Raw genomic sequence first — 15,331 nt, 5'->3', positions numbered from 1 at the left:
GTGTTAGATACATTTCTTAGGAAAAGGACAGCATACTTAGGGTGAATTTTTTATTTTAATACTCCCAACATTTATTAAGTTCATGTCCTTCATAGACCTCATCGATCACATTAGCTTTAATGCTGACAGTTCTCTGTAATGACAGGATATGGATGAGAACAGTACGCCCTCGTAAATCTGCTGACTTCTTCTCTGAAGAAATTCATAAATAGTACTCATTTTAAGTGGATTCCTAAATGAATGAGGAAAAGGTTAAATAGGCCCTCGTATTTTTCCAAGTTGTCTGTTCTTTTCCTTCAGGAGCAGCTTCAGCAGATGTGTCTGCAGATTGTCTAAAAACACCTTAACTTCAGAGTAACATATGAACTTTGGACTTCATCAGCTTTTAATAATGGAAACATGTCCACCTGTTTCTGTTTAAATTCTGAGAATCTAGTTTGACATATTTCAGCACTTATGAAAGATTGATGTAACAGAAAAATGCAGTTAAATTTGACTTACACCGGTGAATTTGTGCTTTTCATAAGAGGTTTCTGTTATTATTATTTTATTAACATCTCTCTTTCTTTTGTCTACCTTTAGTTGAAGCAGCCTGATAAGGCGGCAGCGGCAGCTCACACCTACTTCCAGGCCAACCCAGAACATGTGGAGATGGGTCAGAACCTGGAGCAGTACAAAAACGTGGAGGGTGTTGAGGAGGAACACTTTGTGGACCGTGAAGCCCGGCCTCACCAGGTAAGCCAGAAAATCACAATATACGAGACACAGGTACACTTTTTGGTTATTTCTAATTTCATTTTGTTTGTTTGATGCTTCTGTCTGAACATGTTTCATATCATGAGTGGCACCTGTTGCCTTTCACCCTTTTCTTTTTCAATCCTGGCCCAAAGGTCTGTCTCCTTCTACTTTGCCTCTTTCCTAAAAGGAAAAATAAAGCTGTTGTCACTGAAATGAAAAGGCCTTTGTGTTAATAGCCCTTGCAGTTTAATGACTGGAAACTCATTTAGGCCTTTTTAGAGCTGGTTGTGGTGAAGCCCTGAATGCCTAAGAGTTTTGGATCCTTTGTGCACTGATTCGTTTACAGTTTTTCACCCTTTCTCACCGCCTCTCTCATTCCCCTCTCTGCCCATCCATTCTCTCTTTATTCACAAGCTCGCACAAGTTCCTGCAACACCTTCTCTGAGAAACTACTTACTCAGTACAAATCAAACTACTTTTGTCTGGCGTTCTCTAGGATTGATAATTATGAAGTATTGTGTCTTCGTGACTTGCTCTGTGCTCTGTTGGTGTAGATACATATTCTTTACATTTTCACAAATGTTGTCTTTATTATTTACTCTGAATTATTATGTCTCATTTTAAATCTATTCATAAAAAAGTGTCGGTGGGAATCCTATCTAGAAACTGTTAGCTAATCCACCCAGCTATCTTTCTCTTTATCCCAAACAAATGATCATTGCTGCTGCAGGAAGCGTGATCTGCACCAGAGGACTCGTAAAAACTTTACAAGATAAATACTTGAATACACCAACAATTCATAAAGAGCTCTGCTGAACACCAAAGGTCATAAAAACTTATCCCATCACTCCTCTCTGACAATCCTCTGTCTCTCCTCCACTGCAGCACTCCTTCACAGCGGCGGTGAGGTTGTACGACAAAGGCGACTACGAAGGAGCCATCGCTCTGTTTGAGGAGGCTCTGGTGGAGTACTATAAAGCAGACATGGAGTGTCGAGCCCTGTGTCAATGGCCTCAGAGGTTTGAGGGCTATGATTACCTCCGGTACCGTTACAGCCTCTATGAAGTCATATCAGGTAAGAGCCAACATCTGAATATATTTACTCAAACAGAAAAACGGTAGTTGACATGCTTCTTGCATCCCACGTTTATCCTCAACTAACACAAAACATGCTCAAGAGTTGCATATTTGATATAAGTAACACAATAACAACAATAAATATTGCTTTAAAATCCCAGCATGAAGATAGGCACGATGTAGTATGTGACTAGTTGGTGTAATCTGCAGTATTTACTCTTTAATTAAGTGTTTACACTGTGTTTTTAATTAGAACCTTTCATATTCATATTTGTGTGTTACATCCACAACAACATGTTGATGTTGGATAGATCATATTCATATGACACTTGGGACTTATTTAAAAACCATGAACATGCAGTGCCAAAGTAAACAGAAAACAGTACAACATTGGTTTAGCTGCATTTTCAAAGCTGATTTTTATTATTTGTGCTTCTAATTTCCCTTTAGAATCGTAGCATATTGTCGTATTTTAGTACTGGAACAAAGTGGCGTCTAATTTGTGTTTGGGTGTCTGGTGTTTTTGTGTAAATACCACTTTGATTTTTGGACACACAATGCTCTGACAGTGGTTTCATAAATCTTGTCTTGAGAAGATTCTGATCCTCAGAGTCAGTCATAGATGAAAGGAATGAGACTGTTTATTTAGTATGTGGAGCGGAGCATTTTATCAACTTATTGTGACTGTTCCACCAACGCGTCTGTCTGTGCTGCGTGACCCTGAGCACCAGCTGGGTTTTGTTGTTCTGACAGGGAGCACAGAGGAGGCTTAGACAAGGCCAAACAACACCCTTCATGCTCACTAAGTGATCAAATCTTCCTGGCAGCGGCTTGGCACTAGATGGAAGTTGGCACTTGGTCAAAGGACAGACAACTGATATCAGCCATGTTGCTTTAGGCTCCTGGAGTTACATCCATAGCTATAATAATGGCTATGAAAACACATTTAAATAATCAAGGTAAATTTAGTCAAGTACTGTATCAGAAGATTAATCCATAATGAAAATTACTTATAATAATAACTTAACAGCTCAAATCAACCTGCTTTATATTAATGCATGATATTTTTCTGCATTTAGTATTTTACTTTTAATACTTCTATTTCCTGACATACTTCTAGTATTTTAATAATCGAAACTTCTCCGTTTTGATTTGCCGCCGGTTATTCCCAATCTCTTTGAAAAGAAAATAACCAAAAGAAAGAAACAGACTGTTGGTTACAGTTAAGCTTCAAATTATTTTATCAATATTTGTTTTCATTGGTTGCCAAGCAAGCTTTTTCTGGCGCTCGACGTGTTGAAATACAGAGATTTATGTCAGTGCGTTGGCTTGTTTCTTGGAGGCAGGAAGATGTAAATAAAGTCTAACTGCAAAGGCTTCAGAGCAGATTCGTAGGAACAGATTGGAGCAGATCAGGTACAGTGTAGCAAGCAAAGGATATAATGTAGACAACAGGCTCCCTGCAGATTTTATAAGCTCATCCCAGAAACTTTTCCACTGTTTTTCACTTATGTGTGGTTAATCACAGCAGCTAGGTTTGTTAAAAGCTGGAAAGAGATTGGAGCAGCTCTTCTGAAGTCATCACAAATTACAGATTTTAAAGTTTACGGTTCTGCATATGTAAGTAATCTGATTGACATAAGTTTAAAAGGTGGGGCCACATTATACCACATTACAGACCACTGAGGGCCAATGAACCCTACTTATGATGCCATTAATGTGTATTAAACCATGATTTGGAAGACTCATGGCACATACCAGAGCCTGCTGATCTGAACTGACTGCCCAGATCAATATATTGATTTTAAAGTTGAGCTTGGACTGGCTATTTTAGCAACCATTCTACATTAGATAACAGAGGAAAAGTAGCTCTCCACTAATCAATGCATTGAAAAGCACAGTCAGTAACAAGACTGAAAGACTGGTCCAAGCCCTCATTAGTGATAACTAAATGAAATTTTCTGCTGCTCTAAACTGAGAACTGTGTTCAGTTCCAGTCGTGGGATTTGGTAGACATGCTCTATTAACATCCGTTACAGTCCAGGAAAACAGCATGAACCAGTGCCAGGATAGTGGGCCGAATGCTCCTGAGACTCACTACAAGATCGCTCTCTGTCCCCCTTTCTCTTCTTCATTACTTCTCTTTAACCTCACTTGACCTTGTTTCTTTCCTGCAACTTGAGGACTCCTTCTTGGCAACTCTTGTTATGTTTCCACTTCTTTAAAACAAATTTTCAATGTTTTGTTGTGTGGAATTTCATTTGAAAATGTTTCGGGGAGTTTCTCAGTCCGGTTTGGCACTCTCTCTTTTTCTGGTTCAGAGGCTTCCTCACATGACAGTGAGTGTTGGCTGGTGAACAGCAAACCTTTTTAATATTTCTTGTCACAGTATCTGTGCTTTCTTATTGTTTTAGTTACATTTTCTTCGTAATGTAAGTCTGTTTGGTTTCAGTTTCAGATCTTTCTACTAGCACCTGAAGACTCCACCTAATGAGCTTCTCAAATCAGTCTGACTTTCAGTACATTTACATAATGACCAAAATAGACAATTAATTGTTATCTTACTGATTTATATGGAGTAACCGGATAGCAGCATAATAATACCCTATGGAAATAAATCAAAACTAAACATGAGCAGTTCAACAACAGAGGTCACTGTAAGACAGTTACAGCTCAGCGAAGCAGCCCCGGGAATTCATCAAAGTGACACTTAGAGAGAGGAACGTCAGCATTATTTTCTCACCAAGCATTACTCACACAGTTTTAATGAGGTTCATAAATAAGCTCACACTTGGATGTACTGTGTAATTATTTCAGTTTGTTTACGGCATGCTGTGCAGCCAATAGGAGTCTGAGGGCCTTAACTGCCTTCCTGCAAAAAAAAAAAAAAATCAGGCGTGTTTGATGTGGAGAGATGCGTGCATCCACAGCAAAACTCTTGCACCAGATCATAATTATGCGATTACGCTGTTACACATATACATCAACTTTGGTCAGTGGTGCTTTTGTTGACACAAGTCTGGCCTTTCTCTTTGGAAATTGAGGCAAGTTTTGTGCAGTAGCCGCAGCTTAATTGCTGACAAGTGTGCTTTGTCTCAAATGTGTTCAGCTTGGTTGGATAAACACAGAAAAGACGGCTAATTAGTTTTGGCCGTGCTTTGTTTTACTTACAATCAGAGGATTATTTTCCATAGCACCGCTATAGTTGAGCCTGTGATTATGATGTTTATTTGTGTTAAGATTTATGTATGTACTGTATCTAGTTTTTGAGAGTAATACAATCGGTTATGTGAGTTTCATAAAAGAGAAAGGATCTCATAGAATTATTTTCCCGTGTAGTGGTTTGATTTTCAGCAGAAAATATATTCTGACCAAGAAACTGCATCCCTCTACAGTACTGCATGACTTGGCCTAACACACTTCAAATCTATCCTCCTCTGAGGCTCTTGAAAAGATTGAAACAGACCAAGACTCTGCTGTCTGAGGGTGAGGAAAGTAGTGCTGCAGCTGCTCAAGAGTGACCTCACTATACATTCACGCTCACAACACACACACACACACACACACACACACACACACAGTGTTGGCTTGGACATGAGGAAATGATATGTAGGACTGTGTGAAATCTGCCTTCCCTGAAGGATCAACAAACAACAGGATTCACCACCTGAGGGACAACAAAGACATGAAAGCACTGTACTGTTGAAAGGAGAACAACATTTATGTGATCACAGCAACGGGGAACGACATCATGTTGGAGTGGTTGTATTTGATTTGTTACAGCTCATCAAGTCGAACTCATTCCAACGGGTTTCTTCCCCCTCATAAATACGTACTCGGATGAATCCAGAATCCAGAACATTTACCAACACTGAAACACCTTCAGAGCAATTTTGAACATCTGTTTTATGTATCATTTTTATTAATTTCACCATTGGAATATGTTATAATGACAGTCAGTAATAAAACTTTATCAGCTTTTGTAATTGATGCAGCTTAGATGTCTTATTAGTGTCCTTTTTTCTACTTTTGCACACTCTGTTGTCGTCAGTCATCAGGCCTTGATGCCAAACAGGTTTCTCTGTGGTCAATAAAATAAGGATAATGAGTATGTATCTGGCTTGACTTAGAGATCAGCTGCTGTTGGTTTTTGTTAGACCTGTCTGTAATGCGAGAAAGTAATTAATTACTTTCAGCTGGTTTTCAAATGTGTAAATCAGAGCGATCCCTAAACCCACTGATGATCTCAGCGGAGTCGATGGCTGTGAATATGAGATCACTCTGTAACACTGACCATATTGCATCAGTGCAATTCAATTCAATTTACAACAGACCACACAGAGTCTGAGTCAACGGGTGCAGCAGTATGGTCATATAACAAACTGTTACTGGAGTATAAACACTCTTTACTTCACAGTGGTGACCACTGTTCTTTTGATGAAAATCATTTACTGGTTTCAACTATGTGGGACTGAACCAACCATTTCTGTCTTACCTGTACACAAGACATTAGGAGACAGATTTCTGGATCCCAACTCCATGGCTCCATCCACCTTTTTAAGGTGGTATATACAGTTATTCCCGGATTAATAGACAGATGTTTTGTGTAAAATCAGATTCTCCCCTCAGTTATATCTGTGTTTCAGGATCCACTTACTTACTGCCAAATAAGAAGTCAAACACAAAATCCAAGAACAGGATGTTTATCTCAAATTTATGCTTATGATCTAAAAACTGATCGGAAACCATTTTGTTGCAGATCATTTCACTCAGGTGCTGCACTGTGAACACGAGTGTGTTCGAGACCTCGCCACCCGCCCTGGCCGCCTCTCCCCAATGGAGAACTACCTGCCTCTGCACTACGACTACCTCCAGTTTGCCTACTACCAGGGTAAGTTATACACCGTGTGGAGCAGAGAACAAAACATGACCATCTATCTGAGTATGCTTGGTGTAATTATGAACAAAGGAGATGGATACACCCATAGGTCATACACCCAAACACATGCACATAGTACATGCACATACAAGAACTTGTGGTGACCACAAAGAGCTGTGGCAAATCAATCAACAGATGGCCGCACCCTGTTTGGAGGTTCACTATGTCTCGCAAGTATTAATTGCATTACCTGGCAAGTGTTTGTGCATCTGTCTGGGCAAACTTTATATGGGTGTATCCAGTCTGATGTGAGGGCTCTCAGGTGTGTTTCTGTGTGTGTGTGTGTGAATAAATAGCTTCAAGTCTTCTGCTGTTGATAAGGTAGTAGACAAGGGTGTTGGCATTACAACAAAGCCAAGTTGGGGAAGACAGTGTGCTGAATAGCTGTGAGATCATTAGATTATACTTAATGACCCATAAGCATGTGGCTCGTATAAAGCAAAGTGAATCATTGGGTCTGTGCAAATACACCAAGAGAGCACAGTGGCTGATGGATGTGTTTTGTCTGTGGAAGTCTCAAAGGGTATTGTGTGTGCCACTGCTTATGAAATAACCAATCTACATCAGTTTTTAGGTTTTTTTAAATTACATTCTTTACTTTTTATATTATCTATGGTGACCATTCACTTTATTCTGCCTGTACTATAGACTTCTCATTTTGTACGTGAGCGCGAGGCATCGCCAGGAAGCGATGCATGCATGTGTTGGGCGAATTAGGAGAACAAAAGGCAGATGGAGGTGTAATTCCTTCTTAAATTATCGCTTTGTAAGACTCTTTTTAGTCTTCTTTATTGAAACAAGATTCAGTGAATCCTCAGCCCACAGTTTGTTGGGGTGTGCTGTAAACAAATACACCAATTACTCTTCTTCTGTTGTATTTCCAGGAGAATAAGTCATTACGCAGAGTCCCTTCAAATTGAACTCTGGGATCACTATTACAACTGTATTAGGATTCATTACCATCTCTAATCGTGTCACTAAATCAGCCAGCACTGAAATCTAAAGGATAGTGTTCAAAGAAGATATTTTTTTCTGGTACGATGCTGAATTTTTGCAGGGGGCATATCTTTACAGTCAAATTAAATAACTTAAGTTTCTTAATCACCCTTAATTTACTAAAAGTAAAAATTAGTTATGTTAAGTAAGGACTCATTAAATAATTTTATGTTGGCAGTTATGTTTTAAATTTGGCATACAAGGATGCTAACACAAAGGACATGCATCATTTTCTTTTTTAAGTACCAGCATTTTCACTGTCAAAATTAGAAATCTATGTCAGTCACCACACGTCAGTAATCTGAGTCCTCTAACACCCAGCAGTGCCGTGGCCTGCTGTGTTTTACACTCCTCAGTGGCTCCACACCACACTGCCGCAATGGACACTTGCCATCACTCAGCAGCCTTTCATTGTGCTTTAGCTGCTTAAGTTTCCTAAATAAATCCACTGTGACGTTTTACTGTTTGACTGAGATTAAACCTCCAGACTTGTATTGACCTGGGAACACACAGCAGATACGCTGCCTCAGCCTCTGCCAAGACAGGAAGTCTTTGGTTAACCCTGCATTTTTACAAGCTAGTAAAAAAAATGTTTGTGTGTGCATTTAGCAGCAGCCTTTTAGAGTATAAGGTATTTGGATGTTTGTGGATCGGTGTTTGAATTTAAAAAAAAAAGTCTTTTTGCATTTGTTCAGTACCAGGAAGAGTACCGGACAGTCCTGCTGTATGTTTGTCTGACTTCATCACTGACAATGACGTGTGTGAGAGTGTGTGTGTATGTTTGTGTGCAGGCTTTTTCCACTATGTCAACCAGAGAGCAGCTCTTGCTCCATTGTGGTAATGGTATTGGAATGTCATCCATGATAGATACATTTCCACATTACACACACACACACTGGACATCCTGTAGATAGCTCAGCAGCTTTGTAGAAAACAGTAGGAACCCAAAGCAGCTCTTCTGCACCTACCAAGATCTTTGTGTATGTGTGTGATTGTAGCTCCCTAAAGGTGTCCTGCTGATATTTCATTTACTTTTATTCACCAAAATGCACTGTGTATCATTCAGGACAATGTCTTGGTGTATTACCGCCACCTATTGATCAGTGGGTGCTCGCTCATGAATAAATAGCTCCAGAGTGCTACTAGAGGTCACAAACGCCTCAGGTTACCCCGGGTTAATTGTGTTCATATGTAAACTCACTTTAACTGCTTTCTTTCTCTCTGCAGTGGAAAAGCTGGAGGAGGCGTTACAGTGTGCTCTGACATACCAATTGTTCCACGAGGAAGAGGAGTTTGTGATGGAAAATGTGGATTACTACAGAGAGGTGCTCGGACATGATGGCAAGCCAAGAGAGGTCAGGATCTGCTGTTACTGTGGGGTGGAGACGGGTAGATGGTTGAAGAGACAATAAATAATGGGTGAAAGTGGATGAATGAATTTGATTTTTACATTTTTCCAAATGGATGTTTTATTAATTTGAGAAGGAAATCATCATGGGGATATTTTGAAGGAGGGGTGGATCAGTGTGTCTGTGTCTCATCATCAATGACCGGGTTAATGACTGAACCAGGAGTTTAAAACAAGGAATAAAAAGGAGATTGGACAGTTGTTATCCAGATTATACTTTCCAGTAGCAGAGTAAAAACATAGAAAGGCATAAAAATAAAATAAAACAGATTGAAATGTTTGAAAGAAAGAAAAATGTAAGTAATGGCAGATTGAAAAAAGTAGACCAAGCTTTAAATATTTAGATTATCTGCAGAATCAGATATGATACGGAAAGCCATAATTAAACACATCATTTTAAAATCAGATCTAAACGGAAACAAGTCTAATGAGCATAAAACTGCAATAATGTGAGAAGACCACTGAAGTCTGGCACGAGACTTACATGACATGTGGGTGATTCATTTCAAGACTGGGAAAACTGAGTAGAAAAAGCATTACAATAACACGAGCAGCGGTGTCGGGGGAGACTTGAGAAGAGGGAAGGGGAAAAGACATGCGGGGAAAGAGACTGGAGAGGAAAAGCATGGATTTGAGAGAAAAAGAGTAGAGCAGCAGCCGTCCTTTTGCTGTATTTCTTGGATGAACTTGCTACTTGCAGTTTGGCAGCAAATGCCTCTTTAACTTTGCTTTTCTCCTTCCAGCTGGATGTATTAAACAAATTTTTCTACGTCAATGTGTTTATGACAGCATATTTTTTCCTCTGGACACGCTTCTTTATATTTTTCTTGCCCCCCTGGTATCCATAATTGGTCTGAATGTCTGCCCGCTATAGAAAATTAAATTTGTTCAGACTGGCTACTCATCAGCCGATTCAGACTCAGAATTTGTCCTTCTCAAACTCTCATCAGCTGCTCAGAAAAGTCAAGCAGCACCTTGTTTAACTCCCAGTTCCACAACTTCTTTTTCCTAGAAAGCCTGGTACTCATTAGTGTGAGCGAGGCTCCCAGCAGGACTGTGTGGATATGTGAGTGTGTCGTTGACATTGCGCACGCGTGTGTGTGTGTGTGTGTGAGATAAAGAGAGGCTGAGAGTGGACGTGTTGCAGCTCATGCTTATGTTTTTCTACTCATAGCTTACATTTTTGTAGCCCTCAAGTCTTTCCAGTCCCGTCAGTTTACAGTACAGTCCTTGGCTGACAGATCGCCTCTTCTCCCTACGTCCTCTCTCCTTCCTCGAGCCTTGGGGAGCTCATTTACAGAGCCCTAGATCTCAGTGCCAGGCCTGATCTGCCTCCTTGCCAAAGAATCTGGCCTTTCAGGAACGGTGGAGGAGGAGGAAAAGTCATGTCAGGGTGCCCACAGAAGTCTCTGGAACAATTTGTGGCCTGTTTGTATTGAGGGTGCTGGGGAAAAAAGGGCATCTCTTTTTTTTTAACCACTGCAAGAAAAAGGCTACTGGATAGTCAGGTTTCATAATATTCATCATCACAGACTCCCTTATGAAACCCCACCTCCGACCACCTCCCTCCTTCTCACACAGACTAAAAAGAAATACAGAACTGTATGTAGTTGTCTAGAACATTGACACTCAAAACTTTACTCACGCACTTTTTGTAACACACACATACATACACATCAACAACCAGACCAATAAAACAGCTGATATTACTGTACATATATCTGTATCAACATACTGTATGTCAAACAATAAGTGACAAGAAAATGAAGAACAGAAATGCCAAAAAGTGATTCCAATACATAGCTTGTCCACCAGAGAGCACTGACTGTTTTTTCACTGGTAAATGTCAGACTCAGTGCATATCAGGTCATCGTGCCTTAAATAACTACAACTTTATCAAAGATCTTCAGGAAAGAATGTCATTATTAGAAACCTTTATATATCTTCATCGTTATTAGCCTCCTGTAAAACCTTTTAGATCCAGTGTCTATCACTACTGTACTATTTTAGGCTGTCATTCAAGTTTTTACTCAAGGCAGGAAACAGTAGTAAAACTGTTCAGGATACAAAGAAAAAGAGAGGCCATCACACTCCATTAGTCCTGGCACTGAGGCGAACAGAGCCAAGGGAAAGAGAAACTCTTTCTGGTTCCCGCGTCAGGACCGGAGCAAACTGTCGCCTTTTAGAGTTTGGAATAGTTATGCTGATAAGCTTTGATGGACGACGGATAAATGTTTAGTAGAAGTGTACCAAGAAATACAGCAAAAGGACAAGAGTCTGTGACTGCACACTCAAAACAAAGAAAGATTTACGAGATGATTAACTAAAACATTGGCAGGAACGTTTATTTATGGTACTGTTAAGAATGTAAAACATTGGCAGGAACGTTTATTTATGGTACTGTTAAGAATGTGATGTATTTAAACCATTTTTTTTAACAGTTGTTTTCCTCCCACCAGCATCAGGATGAAAGCATGCATTTGCCTTAATAACTCAGGAAACTGTTTAACATAAACCTTTGTGTACACAGAAAGCTGCATGGTACCTAAGGAGGCACAAACAGGAACTGGAGCTCCTGCTGATTGGCAGTAAAACCATGGGTGTGGAATTTACTGAAGGGGTGAGTTAATAGAAAACAACATTATCCCAAATGTGTCTCATTTTTCTTACGTACTATAAACTCAAAGCAGACTGTCAGTATTTATTGACAGATCAGCGGCCTTTAATTCTCAGTTTTGCCCCGAGATGAAATTAGATTGTGTAATTTAACAGGCAGTTGTCCATAAGCCTCTACACATGTCTCTGATGCAGACCAGATCTTCTGCTGGGAGTGTAAACCATTAATGTGCCCCTGCTGCCTGGCTCACTCGAAGAAGGGTAACAGGTGTTTGGCACGGCCAATGTGCACTACTGTCTTTTCAACCAACAGCGACACCTGCTGGCCCAACACACATGTCATATTTCACATTTTTGTGCAGATTATAGATTTCTCCTTGTCTTTGTTGCAGAATTACTGGAGCAGCACAGGTGGAAGAGATGACTCAAACAGGTAAAGAGCTCAGCATCTGCAAAACTTTGAACAGTGTAACGTCAAGTGTTCTCTTGAATAAACCATAATACAATGTTTTGCAGTTCTCTCATTATCTGACCAGCTACAACCAATATTTTTGTAAGAAAACAGAGATCTTATTTCAGCTTATTGTTTTAGTTCACTCTCACTTTTTTTGTTTTCAGCAACAACTTTGTGCTATCTGCTCAGCACACAGCAGACAGACCAGTCCAATCAAACATGTTTGTTTGGTGTGCCATGGCTGTCTCTCCTTGTTTGGTCAGATTTGACATATTAAATCCATTTTTGTCCGTGTTACATGAAGTCAGTCTGCCGTGCTCTCAAACAGACAATTACCACAAAAGTACACATATAGCACATGTCACCATAGCGACGCTGTATGCACATGGCCCCGGTGTTAGTGGTAAATGGGAGATGCATTCCCTGTAATTAGTATTTAAAAGTCTCTTTTAAGGTGGTGTAACCTTTTTCAACAGGCACTCTGGTGCAACTCAAAAGAAGATTATAAAACCAGATATGACTTCATTTTCCAGCTCACACAAAGATAAAATACTCCCCTGTGTTATCTTCTAAATAATGACTGCTTGCTTCAGATTTTTTTTCCAAGTAGAATTACAGAAGATATCCTCTTCACTCTCTATTTTGAGGTCATTTTTTTAAGTGAACATCTTAACCGGTTAAGTTTGTTCAGTGTGCCATTGGCTCCATAGGTTAGTGGAGCATTAGTAGCTAAAGAGCCAAACATTTCCTGTTTTGGAGTTGGTGAAGATCAAAAAGAGAACTAAAGAGAAAGAGAGGATAATTTGTCAATGTTGTGTTCATAGCTCAAAGTGATTATTGCAAGTTTAAAATCATAATTAGACTTCTAATGAAAAAAAATGTAATCTGTTTTCTCAGGATTCCCTCTGGTACAGACGGCTGGATGGAGTATGTTCCAATCTCGGAGAAGAAGAACATCACAGTCACTGCTCCACAGCATCTTAAAGAAGGTAAATCATGACTGCGAACAGAGGTGAAGCAGAAGGAGATAAGCAGCTAGATCTTCAGTTAGATCCTCTCTGGCCACCATGGTTGAGATAACATGTTCCATTCTTTTAATACTGTTCTGTGATCTGTGTAGGTGGCTCCCTGGTGTATGACAGTGTGCAGCTGGTGCAGAACTCTGCGGCCTTAAACGGGACCCAACGGGTGCTGCTGGATCATGTTATATCTGAGGAGGAGTGCTCAGACCTCAGACACCTGGCACATGTAAGGACATTACACGATGTTAATGGAATAGGAATTTTTAAATCGCGTCATTAAATCTTACTGTGTAGGTTTACTCTTGGCTGTCAGAGTGTTTATTCCTGTGCTAACATTAAATGTGTGTGAGCCTGTATTTGAAGCTTAATTCTGGCTTGGTCTTTCAGGCTGTCACCATGGCAGGAGATGGTTACAGAGGGAGGATGTCTCCACACACGCCTAATGAGAAGTTTGAAGGAGCCACTGTCCTCAAGACACTGCAGGTACAGTAACCTCTAAACATAATCAAATGTTCCACTGCATGATTTTACTCAGACTGCATCCACCCAAACAGTCAAGGTTGCCAGAAATCGTTTGTACAGTTTGTCACGGTTTACCTGTAGGCTATCTCTCCTGATTTATTGATTGACTCTACACGTTTTTCCTCCAGTACGCTTACGAGGGCAGAGTGCCAATGAGGAGCGCTCGTCTGTTCTACGATGCCAGTGAGCGAGCAAGACGGATTATCGAGTCTTACTTCCAGCTCAACTCCACCCTGCACTTCTCCTACACACACCTCGTGTGCCGGACAGCCATCACAGGTCACCCACACACAGATATGATCGTCACACAAGCTCAGCTCAATTCCTGTTCGTTACAGTCAAAACAAAAGCAAAATATTGCAAGAGGAAATCCTTGATGATTCACAGTGTGATAGGGTAGTGGTAGGTTTAGACATCTAGAGAAGGAAGGAAGATAAAAAACATGTTTTCTGTGTTGATTTAAAAGTATTTGAAAGGCTGTATCAATATGTATTCATGTTTTTTTGTGTGTTGGTTGTCCGTTCAAAGGTCAGCAAGATCACAGGAATGACCTAAGCCATCCCATCCATGCTGACAACTGTCTGCTGGACCCCGAGGCCAATGAGTGCTGGAAAGAACCACCAGCATATACATACAGAGACTACAGGTATGAGGCTACTGTTGTCAAAACGATTAGAAATAGTGATAATAGTAATAATAAATGTTGAGTCTGTGCTAAAGCTTTGTTTACTTTTTTTATTTTCAGTGCACTGTTATATCTAAATGGAGATTTTGATGGAGGGGAGTTCATATTCACAGAAATGGATGCCAAAACAGTCACGGTAAGACATCTCACACTCTCCTCTTAAGCAGTCCATTAAATAATGTATAGATAGTTTAGAAATGAACAGTTTCTGATCAGCTAATATGAACACATACTGTAATGGTAATTTGAACCTCACCTCTGTTCCTGTTATTTTTTTCCGCCCTCTCCAGGCATCAGTGAAGCCTAGATGTGGCAGGATGGTGGGTTTCTCATCAGGAGGGGAGAATCCACACGGCGTCAGGGCCGTCACCAACGGGCAGAGGTGTGCTGTCGCACTGTGGTTCACCCTGGACCCACTCTTCAGAGAACTGGTAAACTAATGTTTTACTGGTGATCCTCTGAGTTTTATCTCTAAATGAAAAAAATATTTTTTGTTTTTTAGTGAAATGTTTCCACATCTTTTGGATGGATTGCCATGAAACTGGTTCAGACAGCCTCAAGATTCATTTTAATAACTTTGATGTTCCTCTGACTCTAACTGATTTTAACATCATCGTTAGGTCAAAATTTTAATTTGCTCAATACTTCTATTAAAACACTAAATAAATGACATTCGCCTCAGCTTCAGCTCTATTTTGTGTTAATGTTAGACTAAGATTTTGCATGGCTGTAGACTCTTGGTCTGTAGGGGAATAAATTGTCACGTAGCAGCTAAATGTTGTAACAGTTCATCAAATAGTAAGATAGTAAATGCGTTTGCTCTGAGATAAATGGCAAGGGATACTTTTATTCTTTACCTCCAGCTGGATGTGTA

The 15,331-nt window shown here is 40.0% G+C and overlaps 1 protein-coding gene across 1 annotated transcript in view; it reads left to right on the top strand.

The window, feature by feature from the left end:
- p3h2 (prolyl 3-hydroxylase 2) overlaps positions 1-15,331 on the top strand; it is a 67,981-nt gene that overhangs the window by 50,931 nt on the left and 1,719 nt on the right. Inside the window, exons 2-14 of the mRNA XM_010732452.3 lie at positions 583-735; positions 1,624-1,813; positions 6,575-6,706; positions 8,978-9,105; positions 11,689-11,778; positions 12,167-12,207; positions 13,126-13,217; positions 13,349-13,476; positions 13,638-13,733; positions 13,901-14,051; positions 14,301-14,418; positions 14,518-14,593; positions 14,748-14,888. Coding sequence (XP_010730754.3) covers positions 583-735; positions 1,624-1,813; positions 6,575-6,706; positions 8,978-9,105; positions 11,689-11,778; positions 12,167-12,207; positions 13,126-13,217; positions 13,349-13,476; positions 13,638-13,733; positions 13,901-14,051; positions 14,301-14,418; positions 14,518-14,593; positions 14,748-14,888 — 1,536 coding nt within the window. The remainder of the gene's footprint in view (positions 1-582; positions 736-1,623; positions 1,814-6,574; positions 6,707-8,977; positions 9,106-11,688; positions 11,779-12,166; positions 12,208-13,125; positions 13,218-13,348; positions 13,477-13,637; positions 13,734-13,900; positions 14,052-14,300; positions 14,419-14,517; positions 14,594-14,747; positions 14,889-15,331) is intronic.

This window comes from Larimichthys crocea, chromosome XVII, assembly GCF_000972845.2.
Source record: "Larimichthys crocea isolate SSNF chromosome XVII, L_crocea_2.0, whole genome shotgun sequence".
Lineage (NCBI taxonomy): Eukaryota > Metazoa > Chordata > Actinopteri > Sciaenidae > Larimichthys > Larimichthys crocea.
This window is presented reverse-complemented; position numbering and strand designations above follow the sequence as displayed.